The sequence below is a fragment of the Drosophila sulfurigaster genome, chromosome 2L, assembly GCF_023558435.1.
Source record: "Drosophila sulfurigaster albostrigata strain 15112-1811.04 chromosome 2L, ASM2355843v2, whole genome shotgun sequence".
In the NCBI taxonomy this organism is placed as follows: domain Eukaryota; kingdom Metazoa; phylum Arthropoda; class Insecta; order Diptera; family Drosophilidae; genus Drosophila; species Drosophila sulfurigaster.
This window is the reverse complement of record NC_084881.1, coordinates 15674115-15689066: the sequence shown is the minus strand read 5'-3', so window position 1 is coordinate 15689066 and position 14952 is coordinate 15674115. Positions and strand designations below refer to the sequence as shown.

The 14952-nt window shown below is 40.2% G+C and overlaps 3 protein-coding genes across 6 annotated transcripts; 1 reads left to right on the top strand and 2 right to left on the bottom strand.

Moving 5' to 3' along the window:
- Positions 1-4605: 4605 nt before the first annotated feature.
- LOC133835141 (BUB3-interacting and GLEBS motif-containing protein ZNF207) lies at positions 4606-11234 on the bottom strand. Of its 4 annotated transcripts, XM_062265031.1 has the most exons (7): positions 11058-11234; positions 10514-10821; positions 10183-10456; positions 9635-10124; positions 8285-8656; positions 4934-5084; positions 4606-4875 (listed from the first exon to the last, which is right to left on the bottom strand). In XM_062265031.1, exons 1-7 carry the CDS (start codon positions 11096-11098, stop codon positions 4748-4750), a joined length of 1764 nt encoding a protein of 587 aa, XP_062121015.1. In that variant the 5' UTR covers positions 11099-11234; the 3' UTR covers positions 4606-4747. The 4 variants fall into 4 exon arrangements, with proteins under 4 accessions (XP_062121015.1, XP_062121016.1, XP_062121017.1 ...); XM_062265032.1 differs by lacking the exons at positions 4606-4875; positions 4934-5084 and adding an exon at positions 5667-5956; XM_062265033.1 differs by lacking the exons at positions 4606-4875; positions 4934-5084 and adding an exon at positions 6649-7060.
- Positions 11235-11342: 108 nt separating this feature from the next.
- Positions 11343-11966, top strand: LOC133835144 (U6 snRNA-associated Sm-like protein LSm7). Its single transcript, XM_062265039.1, has 2 exons — positions 11343-11473; positions 11533-11966. The coding sequence occupies exons 1-2, from the start codon at positions 11459-11461 to the stop codon at positions 11851-11853; spliced, it is 336 nt and encodes a 111-aa protein (XP_062121023.1). The 5' UTR covers positions 11343-11458; the 3' UTR covers positions 11854-11966.
- On the bottom strand, positions 11898-14850 carry LOC133835139 (chitin deacetylase 1). The gene is made up of 4 exons (XM_062265030.1): positions 14465-14850; positions 12891-13659; positions 12309-12831; positions 11898-12253 (listed from the first exon to the last, which is right to left on the bottom strand). The coding sequence occupies exons 1-4, from the start codon at positions 14706-14708 to the stop codon at positions 11975-11977; spliced, it is 1815 nt and encodes a 604-aa protein (XP_062121014.1). The 5' UTR covers positions 14709-14850; the 3' UTR covers positions 11898-11974.
- Between the last annotated feature and the right edge of the window lie 102 nt (positions 14851-14952).

Sequence of the window (14952 nt, the reverse complement as noted above, 5' to 3'; positions counted from 1 at the left end):
AAGACTCTCTGACGTAGCGGCAACTCACTCTTCGGACTAGCCCATGCGTCATAAACAATCAAGTTTTGGGTTTTTTGTTATTTTATTTCATTTATGAATTCCAGTCTGCCAGTCATTCTGAGCGTAAAATCTATTAAAAGAGAGCTTCAATGACTAGATATGATGCTAGATTGTTCCTTTAGAAATAAACTTAAACACGTTGACACATTTCTATATAGTATATTTTATTTATTTAAATTCAATAAATTAATTTAAAATGAAGAGAACAATCAAAACATTAAACTAGAAATATTATCAGTATGTGATTTGGTTTTGTTTTTTTTTTACGTTTAAAAGAATTTTAAACAATTGCTTATATAACTTGTTTGTTTGTAGTTTAGGTTTAAAATGTGTTATGTGTGTGTGTTGTCTTGTGTATAATTTCCTTTGCTTTCAATTCTATATGTATTTTTTTTTTTTGGTTTTTCAGTAGAAACATTTCTTGTATAAACACTAATTGTAGTATTTTGGTTTTCATATACTTTACAACATTAAAAACTTTTAACATATGCATTTCTTAAAGTTTTGTTTTTGATTTTATGCATTTGCACTAAATATTAATTTGCATTAGCTAAGTATTTGTGTAATTAATTGTATTAGCAAAAAAAGTAAGAAAGAATAAAACAATTCGAAAAGTTCTTAGTTAGTAAATGCAACGCAAAAGAAATAGAGAAAAACTATCAAAGCAATTAAATTTATCTTAATTTCATTTTTTTTCTTTTTGTATTATAATAAAGCGATTCCTTGAGTCCGACTGAAGAGAGGGTTCAATAATCATCTTTGGCAAAGGATATACTAAACTTATTGATTGATTGAACTCACCTCACTCCGTCGACTCTTAAAGCATTTATAATATATATATTTTTCGAATATTATGTCTGGGATAAAAACCAAAACAAATTCGAAAAATGTAATGTTTTAATTCACAATTAACACTAAACACAACTCGAAGGGAAATTAATGGAAAAAACAAACTTCTTGATTTAGGCGTCTTCGATGCTTAACTTTGTTGTGGGCGTGGTCGCCTTCTTCGAATCCTGCAGTGCGGCAACTATGAATGTAATGTGTTAATGGGTGTACATATGTGTGTGTGTGTGTGTATCAGACAGAAAGAGATAGACATGTGTGTGTGTTTGTGTGTGTATGTCGATATACGATAGATACGAGTTAATTATTGTATTGGGCGCAAGACAAGGACCGAAAAGTCCAACAGTTGTTGTTGGCAACTGTGATGTGCTTATTGTTTTTTTGTTGGCGTTCGCAGCGGGGGTTGGCCAGAGGGTTGTGATGTCTTAAAGGGGGGTGGTTGGGGTAAGCACATCGCCTGCGTCGTAAGATGGGACAGGAAGAAACGGGTGGAGAGAAGGACATGCAAAGTAGAGTAAAATACACATCGATTCGACATTGGTGTATTGAGAGATAGAGAGAGAGAGGGAAAGACAGGACGCAGGGAACTTTTCGCTCAGCAAAATTAATGTGACACGCTTTCGCCTGGACGAGACAGACATTTACGAATACAATGAATCTAATTGTGAGTATCAGTTGTGTGAGTGTGTGTGAGTGTCATATGAGTGTTCAAGATCCGCACATGATCCAGCTACTCGCGTGTCGCCCAGCGCAAGGACAGACTTTGGTGGCTATTTGACAAGTCGACAGATATAAAAATAAAATAAATAAATCAAAATACACCTATGGAAACCATTTAGGCTTTCGATACGTTACGTTCTGCAAAAACAACGCGTGCAACTTACTAATTAGTTATTGTATATTGTATTGTTAAGTATGGTACAATTTAACAGTTATAGATCAAAAATCAAATCAATACAGCATGAAGTGTGGACCGTCACCAAGAATAGTAGATCAAAGAACTTTGTGAGTGTGTGTATCGAAAGTCAATTAACTAAATATTTATATATAGTAAGTATATTTAAACTACGAGTACTAAAAGAAGGCAAACCAAAATGGTGTCCATTGAAATGTAGAATATATTTACAGTTAGCTTTCACAATTCGATTGTTAAAATCGCACTTAACTAGTAGAATTATGAGTACGTATTATATGCGTGTATAAATTGTTTATAGCCACCAAAAGAAAAACAAAAATGAGCGAAGTTCTGTCTGTCCTGCATTGAGGTACTCTCGTCTGAAGCACGCCGTTATAACATCCCATTACGCCCATCAGCAGAGCCGAGGGCGCAGACGAAGAACGGATGCGGCGAATATGCCAGACTCGAGAGTCCAACATCAATTTTGCGCTAAACCGAGCAGGAGATGCCGTTGAACTTTGGCTTCACACCTGGCACAGTTCTTTCACTTGTCATTGCTTGCGATTAATACTATATATAATATACATGATAGGTATTAGGCATATAGATACGAGTAGATAGACAAATATATATATATAAGACAATATATATGTATGTTAAGTATGTGATGTACATATGTATGTGTGTGGTTGCTTTGTTAGATTTGTTAATTGGGTCGGAAAATCGTTCGTTGGTTGCTTGGGTTGTGCTACAATTCGACTAGTCTATAGGCTACACTGGGTTTGTCCTCTTCAGACCCTCGCCAGGTTACAATACAAACAAAACTATGGTGTGAAACAACTTAAGCTACAGATTTTTAGGTAAATATGTTCTATGTAAGTATGTAGGCTAGCTATTAGCCAATAACAAACAAAGCCTGAGCCTAATTGTGTTAGACTTTGTTTTTGATTTTCTATATTTTTGTTGCTAGGAAGCTGATTGTTTTGAGTTTGTTAACCAATGGAAGAGCGCTACATTAACGGAGGAATCAACTATATATGAATTTATATTTAAGTATCAATCAGAAGGAATTATGTACTTACTAACATGTGCGATACTCTCAACTGAAAGCGTTCATTTATAAAGGTCTATTATGTGTAACTAGTTACTTTTCAGTTTAGTACGAAATACCATAACCAAATTGATAGTTAACAGTAATAATAATAATAATTGAATATTATGTAGTACATGTGATTTGTATAATAATAAAAGAAAATGATGTAGATACCTGATACTGATACTGCGGGGTGTTCGCATTGACAGATGCTGATCAAAATGATAATAAAACGTACACCAAAAGAATTGTATTTTATAAAATGTTGAGTTAACTTACGAGTGTGCTTTTTTGTCGGGCTGATAACGAACGAACGAGTAGGCAACGATCGAACGAGTAACGAGTAGCGATTAACGAGTAAGTGAAATATGACGCTTTTTTTTTTTGTTTTTTTGATTCGTTGAGGGAGAACATTGGGAGGAGAGAAAAACGCACATACATAGATGCTGTTATATAGACTACATATATGCATATTGTATATTGTATAACAGTTTAACAATTTGTGGAGCATTGCAAAATGGACACAAAAGAAAGACTAAAAAGCTACGCACAGATAAAATACGAATTCACATAATAATACAATATATGTATGCTATATAGTTAATATATATTTATATGTGGTTGCCCGATTCTTACCCAAAGCGTATAGTAATCATTTCTTTCTGACACTGAAGACGAATTGGAGAAAGAGTAGAAAGGTATAGAGAGAGAGAGAGAGTAGAACAACGTACGTACGTGTTGTTGTTTTGCTTTGCTTTGGTTAGAAAATGGACAGGGCGTACTTTAATGTGAGTGATTGGCCCCAGAGCTCTAAATAAAATTAAAAAAATAAAAAAAAAAACATAATGAACAAAAAATTGTAATGGAAAAAAGAATGTAAACAAAAATACAATATTATTTGCGGTATATATTAGTTAGTTATGAATTATTTTTACTAGTTTTGTACAATTACTGATATATATCTAGGAATATATTTATATATATGTATATAGTATTGAGATAGATAAAGAGGGAGTGAAAAAGGCGAGATAAGACGCTACAGAGCAAAGAGAACGCCAGATGAGAAGCGATGCGAGGGGAAGAGGGGGAGACGCTTAGCAGCAATACATACAGGATGTACGTATGCTTTGTTATTGTAATGATTAGAGCAGTGTCTGTGTTATGCAAGAAGGCAGAGAATGCACAATACACACAAGTATAAAAAAGAGAGTCGATTGAAGTTAGTCAAAACACATAAAAGACATATAGATTTATAGAAAGCGCGAAGGGAAAGATGGAGGAGGAGAGTGTAAAGATTTTGTCTGTCAAATAAAACCAAAAGCAAAGATTGGGTGCATATTGAAATGAACTTTAAATATACTCGATTAACATAACTACGCATCGCTGTTAGTGAGTGTGACCTGTGTGTGTGTGTGTGATCGGTGAGTGTGGGTTGGTGTGTGTGTGTGTGTGTGTGTGTCTCAAAAACTGTTATACATTGAAAGAATAGCTTTTAGAGAATTGCGTAGCTTGAGTATGAAAACTTGCTTGCAGTTGTTGTTGTGATTGCATTTTGCTTGCAAATGGATGCTGTTGTTCTTGTTGTTATAGTAGTTTCCTTTCTTATTTAGATTGGTGTTGATTTGTCGACGCTTATTGCAGCAGCCTGTGGTCTCTCACTCTCTTTCTCTTTATCAATCGTGAAAGAGCAGCGGCAACGGCAGACCCACCAGCGAAGGCTGCGTCTGAGGATGCGGATGCGGATGAGGCAGTGCCGTCAATGTGGCCCGCTGAAACGTGGCTCGTGGTTGCGGCTGTGGATGCGTCTGCTGCGGGGGCGCCTGCAATAGTCCCGGCGCGGCAGGCAGGCATCATCTGAAGCGCGGCTGCATCATCTGCAGCATATTCGGATGCCCAGGCAACATCACACCCATCCCCGGCATTGGCATCGCTCCAGCATGCAATCCCGGCAGTCCAATCGCCTGCATGGGCAGCAAGCCTGTAAAATACCAGTTTATTATTACAAGTTTCCTTGCAACTCAATTTGAAATACTCACCTGCCGGCATGCCGGGCAATGGGCCAGGACGCAACATGTTGCTGCCGATGAGGGCGCCATGTGGTCCAATGGCTACGGCGCCAGTTCGCAGCTGCATCGGTTGCATGGGTTGCATGGGTTGCATCAGCTGCATGGGCGTGGGCAGTGGCATCTGCATCGAGGATTGGCGTTCAGAAAGAAATGTAGAAGAGAGAGCATGGAAGAGAGCAAAGGATTAATCGTTTTAGTAGCACTTAGGGAGATCATATCAAATGTGTATATCGAAGCCATTGTACACAAAATTAGCTAATATGTTATTATGTTTATCTTTTTGTTTTTGGTTTTTCTTTGTTGGTATTAAGAATATTAATAATAAGTTGGTTTTGCGTACTTATTTCATTAAATGGATAAATTGATGTACTGTGTTCTTGTTGGTTGTGTCTGTTTTGTGTGTGTGTGTGTGTGTCTGTGTTTAATTGTTGTCGAAACTTTTGCATCGCATTACAATGTTACAATGAGAGAGGTATATATAATATATATATAGTATATATAGAGAGACATATAGTATAAAGAGAGCAACTTATCTCTTTTATTTTGCTTTTTTTTTTGGTTTTTGGTATTTAAATTACAAAACTATCATAAGAAATAAATAAATATAAATATTGTAAATAAATGTAGATATTATGTAGAGAAATTAAATTGTTGTTGGTTTAAAAAGAAACGTACTTACAATTCGAAAACTGAACTGACGACGGATGGGGGAGAGTTGCGGAGGAGATCGATAAAATATACACGATCTCGACCTCTAAAACACTATTTGCAAAAAAGTTCTTAAAGTGTTTGTTTTGCATTTTGCGCAATTCATTAAAGTCAACTTAAAACAAATTATTAATTAATGATAGATTGAAATTCAATACATACTTATTACTTGTCTTGAGTTTGGCAAAAATTCGGGGAAAAAAATGTGTTTACTAACCGGGCAGGCAAAGTTCCAATTATTCTTTCACAAAATTTCGAATCACTTAATTTTTGGTTCATACTTAGCTATATTAAGATGGGCGTGGTCGCCAAGAGGCGTGCGTATATTAATCATAATTATAGATAGATATATTGCTGTGAGGTAAGGTTAGTAGTGCTATTAGAATAGAGCTAAAAAAGACAATCGAAATCAATTGTATTTCAGCTCTATATTTATCGACAGTTAGAAAGAGGCGAACACGCTAAGAATGGAGCTAATAATTCCCAAATATATGTATGTAAAGTACCATAGACTAAAGCTCACGCCACCAAATGGAATTTTAGTGTTTTTCATTGTTGCTTGGTAATGATACCAGATCGATATTAAGTGTGAGTGTATGTGTGTGTTTGTATGTGTTATATTCAGAGAAAATAACTTAAGATGTTAGTCAAGACTTTCCATAGAGGTAGTAGAACACGTAAGTAGTTGTATTATATAGTTAGGTATGATATGGTATGTATAGCGAGAGAGGGATGCTCGAGCACAGAAACTTCGGATGAAACATATAATTTGTATTTATAAAATGATAAGTTATAGTTGAGGTAATTTGTGGAATACGATGTACAATTTACAGATATAGTAGAGAACATTTAGATAAGATAGATTTGAGTTTGTGTATGTGTGTGTTGGTGTCTCTGTTGTATGTGGGTGTGTGTGTGGGTTTTAAGAGATATTAATAGTCATATACAAATAGAGATATATATATATATAAATTTATTATATATGTATGTAGTCAATGCTTTGTAGTGGTGTAGTTTTCGTGTGTGGATATGAATTAATCAATCAACCAACCAATCAATCAATCAATCAATCATTAACCAACCAACGCAGCAACCATTACGACAAGTTCAAAGTAATTTTAATAGAATTAATTATACAAAATGTACTTACATGGCTTGCATTAGTTAACAACTCTCGACATTACGTTACGTCAACGCGCTTACGTTTGACGTAAGCGTGAATGCGCTTGCAAGGCAAAGTACGAACTATGGCAACTTTTCTTTTTTTTTGGTTTTTCTTGTGTGTTGTTTGCATTACCATTATCACTATTATTCATATATGGCATATATTCAATTATCGATCACAGCGATCAGAGGGATACGAAATACGGGATATGGGAAAAATTGGGACTGGTGAATTATGGGATGAATTGGGTTAGTAAAATGTATTATAAGAATGCATGTTGTGGATGGTTTTTTGGTGGGTGGTGTTGTTGGTGGTTGGCTTTTTTTTGTTTTTGTTTTGTTTTGAGGAACTTGCTTAGACTACTACGAATAATACTTGCATAGTAAGAAGAGTACAGTAAATTGTACGTAGTACGAGTACGATTACGATTACGAGTATTGTATACATATCAATATTATAATGAAATTTTGGCATTTACTTATCTTTCGTAATTTGCGCTTGCATATTTGGGCTACTTTTGGTTTTTTAGTTTTGTTGTTGTCTTTTTTTTTATATAGATATATGGAAAGTGAAGTGTACAAAAATACATACTGTAGTATTTAACTGTTTTCTCGGCCCTGCAACTGGCAACTTGTTTATCAACACTCAACTGTACTGCACTGCAATTGTAATGTTAACTTTTAATTTTGTTACTGCAACAAATTAGATTCAATTCAATTTGGTTTCATTTTTTTGTTGTTTTGCTTAGAATATACATTAAATAGTAGATGGGACATTGTGCTAGAGCTGGTCTATATCTTTTATGGTGTATGGATAATAAGAAGTTAAAAACCTTAATGATGGCAAAAATAAAGAATAGCCCCAAGTACCTAAAATGGTTTGCATACGATAAAAAAAAAAAAACAACTGACCGATAACAGCTGCGAATATTGATCCCAAAATAGTTAATGAAAGTAAAATGGGAATTAAGATTAAACTATGGAGTGTGAATTAATGAATGATGCCCCCGAAAATATATCTACCCCCTATATAATACATTTACAACTATTTTTTGTTGTCGCTCAGCTGTTAAGTCGCGTTCATTGATGATAAAGAAGCTCTAAGCTAAGTTTAGATATCTACAAATGAATGACATTTTTTTTGCTTATGATCATTGAATGAATTAAGACAGATGAGATCTACACTGGGATTATGGATATAAAAAGATAACTAATGTGGATGCTAGCCCCTAAAATTTAGCCCCAAAAACATTCTGAATGATTTGGTTTTTTGATAATAAAAGTTGGGCACGTTATCACATTAACGTGTTGACCCAACGATTTCGATAAACTCTGATTGAGATTCAGCATTGAGGAATTTTAGACAAATTGTCGTTGTCGTTGTTGTTGTAGTTGGGAGTTGTTGGCAGCGAACGCTGTGCAGCACTGTGGCCACTGTTAGACACTTACCATGCCCAGGCCAGCGGCAGCGGCAGCAGCCGCCGCTGCAGCTGCACCAGGATTGCCTGGCTGACGCACCGCCTGCAGGCGTTGCAGCATCACGGCACGATTCAGCTCCTCCAGTTGCTTGGCTTGTTGCTGCTGCACTTGCTGCTGTTGTTGCTGCTGCACATGCTGTTGCTGTTGTTGCTGCTGGTGCTGTTGTTGTTGCTGCTGCTGTGCCGCCTGCACTTGTGCCTGCTGCTGCTGCTGGGCGGCAACAACTTGCGCCACCTGAGCCGCCTGCACTTGAGCCTGCATGTGTTGAGCATGCGCGGCTTGGACTTGAGCCACCTGTGCAGCCTGTGCGTGCGCCTGCGCCACGGCCACCAGAGCGGCGGTCTGTAAATAGATTGATTGTTTGGGGTAGTGTTTTGTCTTTATAGCAAATATAAACAAAAGGTTCTCGAAGGAATGTGGAATGTCGACTGTAGTTGCAGTCTCTCACTCTCTCTCTCTCATTTATTGTAGACCCTTCACTTTTAAACAAAAGTGAAACGGAGTCTATTCAGTTTGTAATATCTTTGCAAATTCGAAATGCGCACTCGCCGAAGCAACTGCAGCAAAGTGACCTTTTGTGTTTTTGCTGTTTGTTGAAAATCATAAATGACTCGTGAGAGTTTATGGTTTTGTGATAAATTGAAAGCCGTCGTTCAGTTTTTGTTGCCATTAATTTGTTTGTTTAATTAAAAAATTGTACAGACATATATCATACTATATGCTAAGGTTTATCTTTTTTATGTTTTTGTTTTATATGTTTTTCATTATCTCTTTTTTTGTTTTGTTTTGTTTTTTTTTTGTATAACTCCGTAATAATCCATTTTGTCGGCCGTTTTGTGGTCGCGTGCACGCATTCTTCGAAATTGCAAAAATAATTGAACCAAAAGTCTCTTCGGTACAAAATGTAATATTCAAAAATAAAAACTACAGTATGTCCAGCTTTTTTTTGATTGCGTGGATAAAAATGGAATTCATAAAAATGCGAAACAACAGCGCGTTGCAAACCACGACACAGTCTCTGTATAAAAAATTGGCAGATCTCTGAATCTGAATTGTTATCATAATAAATTTGCAGTTGCAAGCAACTACTGCTCTTGCAACTGCAACAGCGTATTTGTTATTGTTGTTGTGTTTGTCTGTATTCTGAATAATAAGATTTATGTATGTGCAATTGAGTAAGGTTTTTTTTTTGTCTTTTTGTACAAGTCGAAAGTCAAAAGTCCAGTTGTTAGTTGCTGTGTCTGTGTCTGTGCGTTGGCGTCGTCATGTGTCTGCTCATTTATATTGACTATGGTTTCTATAACTATGATAAGAACTCACTTCCTGTGCCTTGGAGATCGCTGTGCTCACAGCGATTGCGTTCGCAGCGGCGGCCGCAGCGCTGCCTGTTGGCGAGATGCCCGACAACGACGGCGGCGGCGGTGTCGATGGCATCGATGAGGCAGCACTGCCTCCTCCGCCTGATCCACCACCACCAGCATTATTATTTCCACCACCATTATTACTCCGCGGACTGTTCGTTTTGGGCCCTGCAGCGATCGTTGCCAATGCGATCGCTAGACGCGCTTGGTACTTGGGTTGACGGGCACGCAATTCCTCTAAACTTGCGTCCTCGGCCGGATGCATAATCTTTGTGCTAACGGCTGCCACTACGCCGCTGCCGCCAGCCGAATTCCCGCTCGCATTCGCCGCACTTGATAGCCGTCCCTGTTGATGAGGATCTGGTGCAGACAGCGGCGTCGCATTTGACGTTGCACCGCCGCCAACACCAGCATTATTGGTTGTGGGTGGAGCACTTATGGTGGCGTTGCTGCAAAGCAAACAAATTTAATTACAATCATTCATAGTAAAGTATATTATCTTCATACCTATAAGCCGGAAACGTGGGTTTCTGATGAGCCATGGCTGCGGCATGCTGCTGTTGTTGCTGATGTTGATGCACCGCGGCTGCAGCTGCGGCCGCTGATGTGGTGGCCATGGCTGGGAATATGGGACGCGGTGGCATCATGTGAGGCATCATTGGCATTGGGTATGGAGGTAAGGGCGGCATATGCTGCATCATGCCCATGCCATACTGACCCAGCATGTGTGGTGGCATCATGTTGGGAGGCATCATCATGGGCGGCGGCACTGACATGGGATCTGTATGGGAAGCATTATAAGTAAGCTGCACTAATACTTGAGAAATTTGTTGCTCACATTCCACTTTCTTCTTCGCCGCTGGCTCATCGTCATCTGAATCGGACTTGCCGCCATTCTTTTGCCGCTCATGATCTCGCAAGTCCTCCGCTGGAATGCCATCCATGCCAAAGATTTCGATCTCAATGTTGGAGCGGTTGGGCAGCGAATTTGGCACCTTGTCCACCGTCTCTTTGTGCACCTGCATGCAATGAATAGAGAGTCCGGGTCCCGTGTACAGTTTCTTGTGGCATATATGACATTTGAAGTGTTTCGCCTTCTGATGTTGCACCAGAATTTTCTCATCATCGAACTCTCGATTGCAGTACCTAAATAGTTGCGTTTTGGGTTAAGGAAAGAACCAAAAGATGCGACAAATACACGCACACACACATAAACTCAACGTTATATAAATGCACAAGTGTGTAGGTGTGTTTAAATGTGTGTGTGACTATGTGAACGTGAGTAGATACAAATTGTAATGAGTCTCGCACGCAAAGGTGACGGCGGCGGCGCCTGCAAAGAATTTTTTTGTTTTTTCATTTGTTTTGTTTAAAAAGGATACCAGCACCAGGGTTTCGATGCCTTCTTCTTTTTGCGACCCATTGTCTGAACTTTGTTTTAAGCACACGCACTTAGCGGGGCGTACAATATAAAACTATAAAAATACAACTTTTCTTTTGCAAAAAAAAATAACACACAGTTCTCCAAGCGTCGTGTCGGTATCGTGAGAAAACAAAATGGAGTGTGCAGCGTGACCACAAGTCAAATTCCGAAAAAAGATACCATAATTGCGACAAACGGCCACACTGAATGCAATCTATCATGTCATCGATAGCCTATCGTTTGGCAGCGAGCAGACGATACTACGAAGCGATACTATCTGCAAAGAGTTTCATGACTTATCGATAATCAAGCATTGTGCAGTGTGTCGTTTTGTGAAACCGGCAAATCGTTATTGTGAAAATGGCTGATAAAAAGGTAAATTTAAGAATATTAAATTCATTTAGGCGCATGTTCACTTATAAAACCTCAACTAGACAGGTGGCAACAATGATGGAAACAAGGAGAAACGCCGCAAAGAGTCCATTCTGGATCTGTCCAAATATCTGGAAAAACAAATCCGCGTCAAATTCGCAGGCGGTCGCGAGGCATCTGGAATATTGAAAGGGTACGATGCGCTGCTTAATCTGGTGCTGGACAATACTGTGGAGTACTTGCGAGACTCTGATGAACCCTACAAGCTGACAGAAGACTCGACGCGTAGTCTGGGACTTGTTGTTTGCCGCGGCACTGCCTTGGTATTAATTTGTCCGCAGGACGGCGTCGAAAGCATTGCGAATCCGTTTATAACGCAATAGAGTTGGAAGTGGAGATGCCCCCCGCCTATGTTAAGGTACAAAGATTTCGAGAACTCGGTTTGCATATTAATTAAAATACAATACAATATATAAATAGAACTTACAAAACTAAACTATGTAGCTATTCTAGACCAAACTCATTGCGTATCCAAGGATACTGTGCCGGGCACTCCATACACGTGTAGAAATAGCGATCCTCCTGCAGCACACGACTGCGCACTTTGCACACATTAGGCATTTGACACACCTGTTCATGCGGCTCCAGTTGCTTGGGCAGACAACGCCACGGCTCGAATTGATGAAGCTGATTACTGGGTGTCGGTTGACGCATCCATTGAATCGCCTGTTGATTGGTCACAAAGTACACATCCGGCAACTTCTGCATGTCATCCAAGAATCGCTAAAGACGCAGTATTTAATACACAAGCTCGGAAGAATTGTCGTTCTTTGCTCACCAGAAAGGCATTCAGATAGTCCGTCTTCTTGAACCACGTGGAGTGGAAATACAATCCAAATGGTGCACGATTGCTGAGATAATGACGCTTGAAATTGTATGTCAGCATACGATAGATGTCCTCGCCCGTTAAATGCGGTGGACAGCTGTCAACCATGTTGCAAGTGTATTCCCCAGCCTCCAATTGATTCATGACAAGCTCCCAGATGCCAGGATAACTGCGTGTTGGGCAATTTTGATTGGCACCCAGGCAACTGTGGGGCATCTTATAGTCGAGGGTGTATGGCCATAGCGGTGGATTCGAGTGTGGCGCCACCATGGAAGCATCGTAGACAAAACCAAACTCCTTCATCATCAGAAACTGGCGATTCCAACCGACGCGCAGGAAGGGAACGCGTATGCCACGTATCTCCTCCATCCGCACGCCTGCAAACTTGTTGATTATGTTCGCCTGGCCCACCATCTCATCGAACCAATCTTCAATGGTGGCATTCTTTGACCACCACAATTCCGGACCGCGATGTCTAATAAAAATAAGTCAACAATTTTAATATACAATGAGAGTTGTGAGGGTAAAACCTACGTCACCGAGTGCACGGCAATCTCATGACCATCGTTCCACAATTTCTGCACATATTGATAGTTAGTGAATGGATGCGACACATAGAAGGTGCTCCTGATAGGACAACCATTGGGATTGCGACGATTTGGCGTGAAGAGCACCTTGGAAAACAGCTCCCAGTTGTCATGATTGATGGCATCATCGAACGTCAGAAGTATCATCTGCGGCACAGTGTGGGCCTGGAGATTGCCCGGTATCTGCGTGCCATCCTTGGAGCAGTGGCAATGCGGCAACTGGCACTTGCGAGGATCACACGAGCCCGCTGCATTGGGATCATGCTGCATATCACACCAGCCCTCATCGGAGCCATCAGGGCAATCCACAGAGCCATCGCAAAAGTAATCCTGTGGCAGACAAGTCCCATCGGCGCAACCCAGCTGCGTGTGATCCGCACAATCGGCCATTTCAAGCAGGGGCTTAGGTGCTGGCGTCTCGGCTGTAATGTCACAATTGTCCACGTTGTTTTTGAAATCGCAAATCTGACGCACAACATCGAAGAGCAAACCCTCAGAGCACTTGAATTCAAAGACTTCGCCATCGAGGCAGAGGAAATACTTGGCACACTCGCTGTTTGTCCAAATCTTGTGCACCGGACGTTGGGCATTGCGATAGAAGCGGGCGTCTTGCATGCAATTCACCGACGTTGAGCTGGAGCGACGCTGACGATGATGACTGTGTGTGTGATTGCTAGTTGTGATCGCCTGCAACTGTTGTTGCCTGGTGGCATTGTCTGCAATGCAGGTCGTGAGACAGTTTTGTTCATTTATTCATATGTCTGTAATTTGCTGGCAATACTAATTAATACGTTGACCCAAAAATGACGACGACGACTGCTCACGTTCAAGCACTGGACTGGTCTGAGCTAAGCTGACTTTTTGGGCTGCTCGATGTTGCAACACCTGCCTCGATCACGCAGTCCAAGTGGCAGTGGCAGTGGCGCCACGCCACCTCAAGGGGGAAGCTATTGACAGGCGCGCGCTATTAGTTTTTAAATATCATTTAAGCTGCTCCCAGAAAATGCTGTCTACGCCTCTGGGTGGCATGCCACTTTGGCTGGCAGACAAGTCAATTGCGTTTGCAACACGATTTCGCAGTCGTAGTAGCAAACTCTAGAGCAGATCAAACTCGTAACTCTCTGGATTGGGCAAGCGAATGCGTGCGTGTAAAATGCAAGATGCGATCGAGATCTCGAAGATTTTTCATTGCACTCGTCTGTGTTTTTGTTTGTTTGTTTGTGTGTGTGTATTTGGAGTGGCAGCTGCAGCGTTTAGAAAGTAACTTTGTGGCATGTTGTGGAGCTGTGTTGAAGGGAGGTCAGGAAAATTTCAGCAACTGTCGTTTGGGGTTCAATGCACAGTCGCTTGGCCCCTTGCTAGTTTTTTGGTATTATATAACAAACAGATCAACAACTTTCACACCCAAAGCGCACACCAAAGACACGCACACACACATACCCACACACACACTTGATCGTAGCGAATCGAAAAAAGTCAGGTAGTAAAATTGGGTGTCAAACAAAAGCGAGGAGAAATTACCAATGCTTGTGGCATCTGACAGCGACGACGACATAATCACTAGCGTCGCCAACATGGCAACAACAACAAACAGGGCCAATGGGGGGCGTCTTCTACTAGCCTCTATTGCCTTTAGCCATGTGTGGCAGCTGCCTCTATAACGGTATTGTTTGTAATCCTCTGCAGCAACACTGGCAGCGGCGGAAGCGACGACCTTGACTGTGAAACTAGTTTGGCCATTTGAATTTTCCCTGGAGCCAAACATTTTCAACTGATTTCCAGTTTGCTTGTAAAAATAACCGGCGCGAACACGATTTTTTACTTCTTTTTTGTTTTGTTTTGTTGTGGCACTTTTGCAGTGATCGTTGCCGAAGACGGAGCCAGACTAAAGTCAATGGAGCGTCCGACTTGGACATTTATACTGCAATATAAAGCGAATATCTTGTGCCCGGCAAGCGAGGGAGAAAGCTCTCTCAATGAGAGCAGACTAAACTGTTGCATTTATTGCT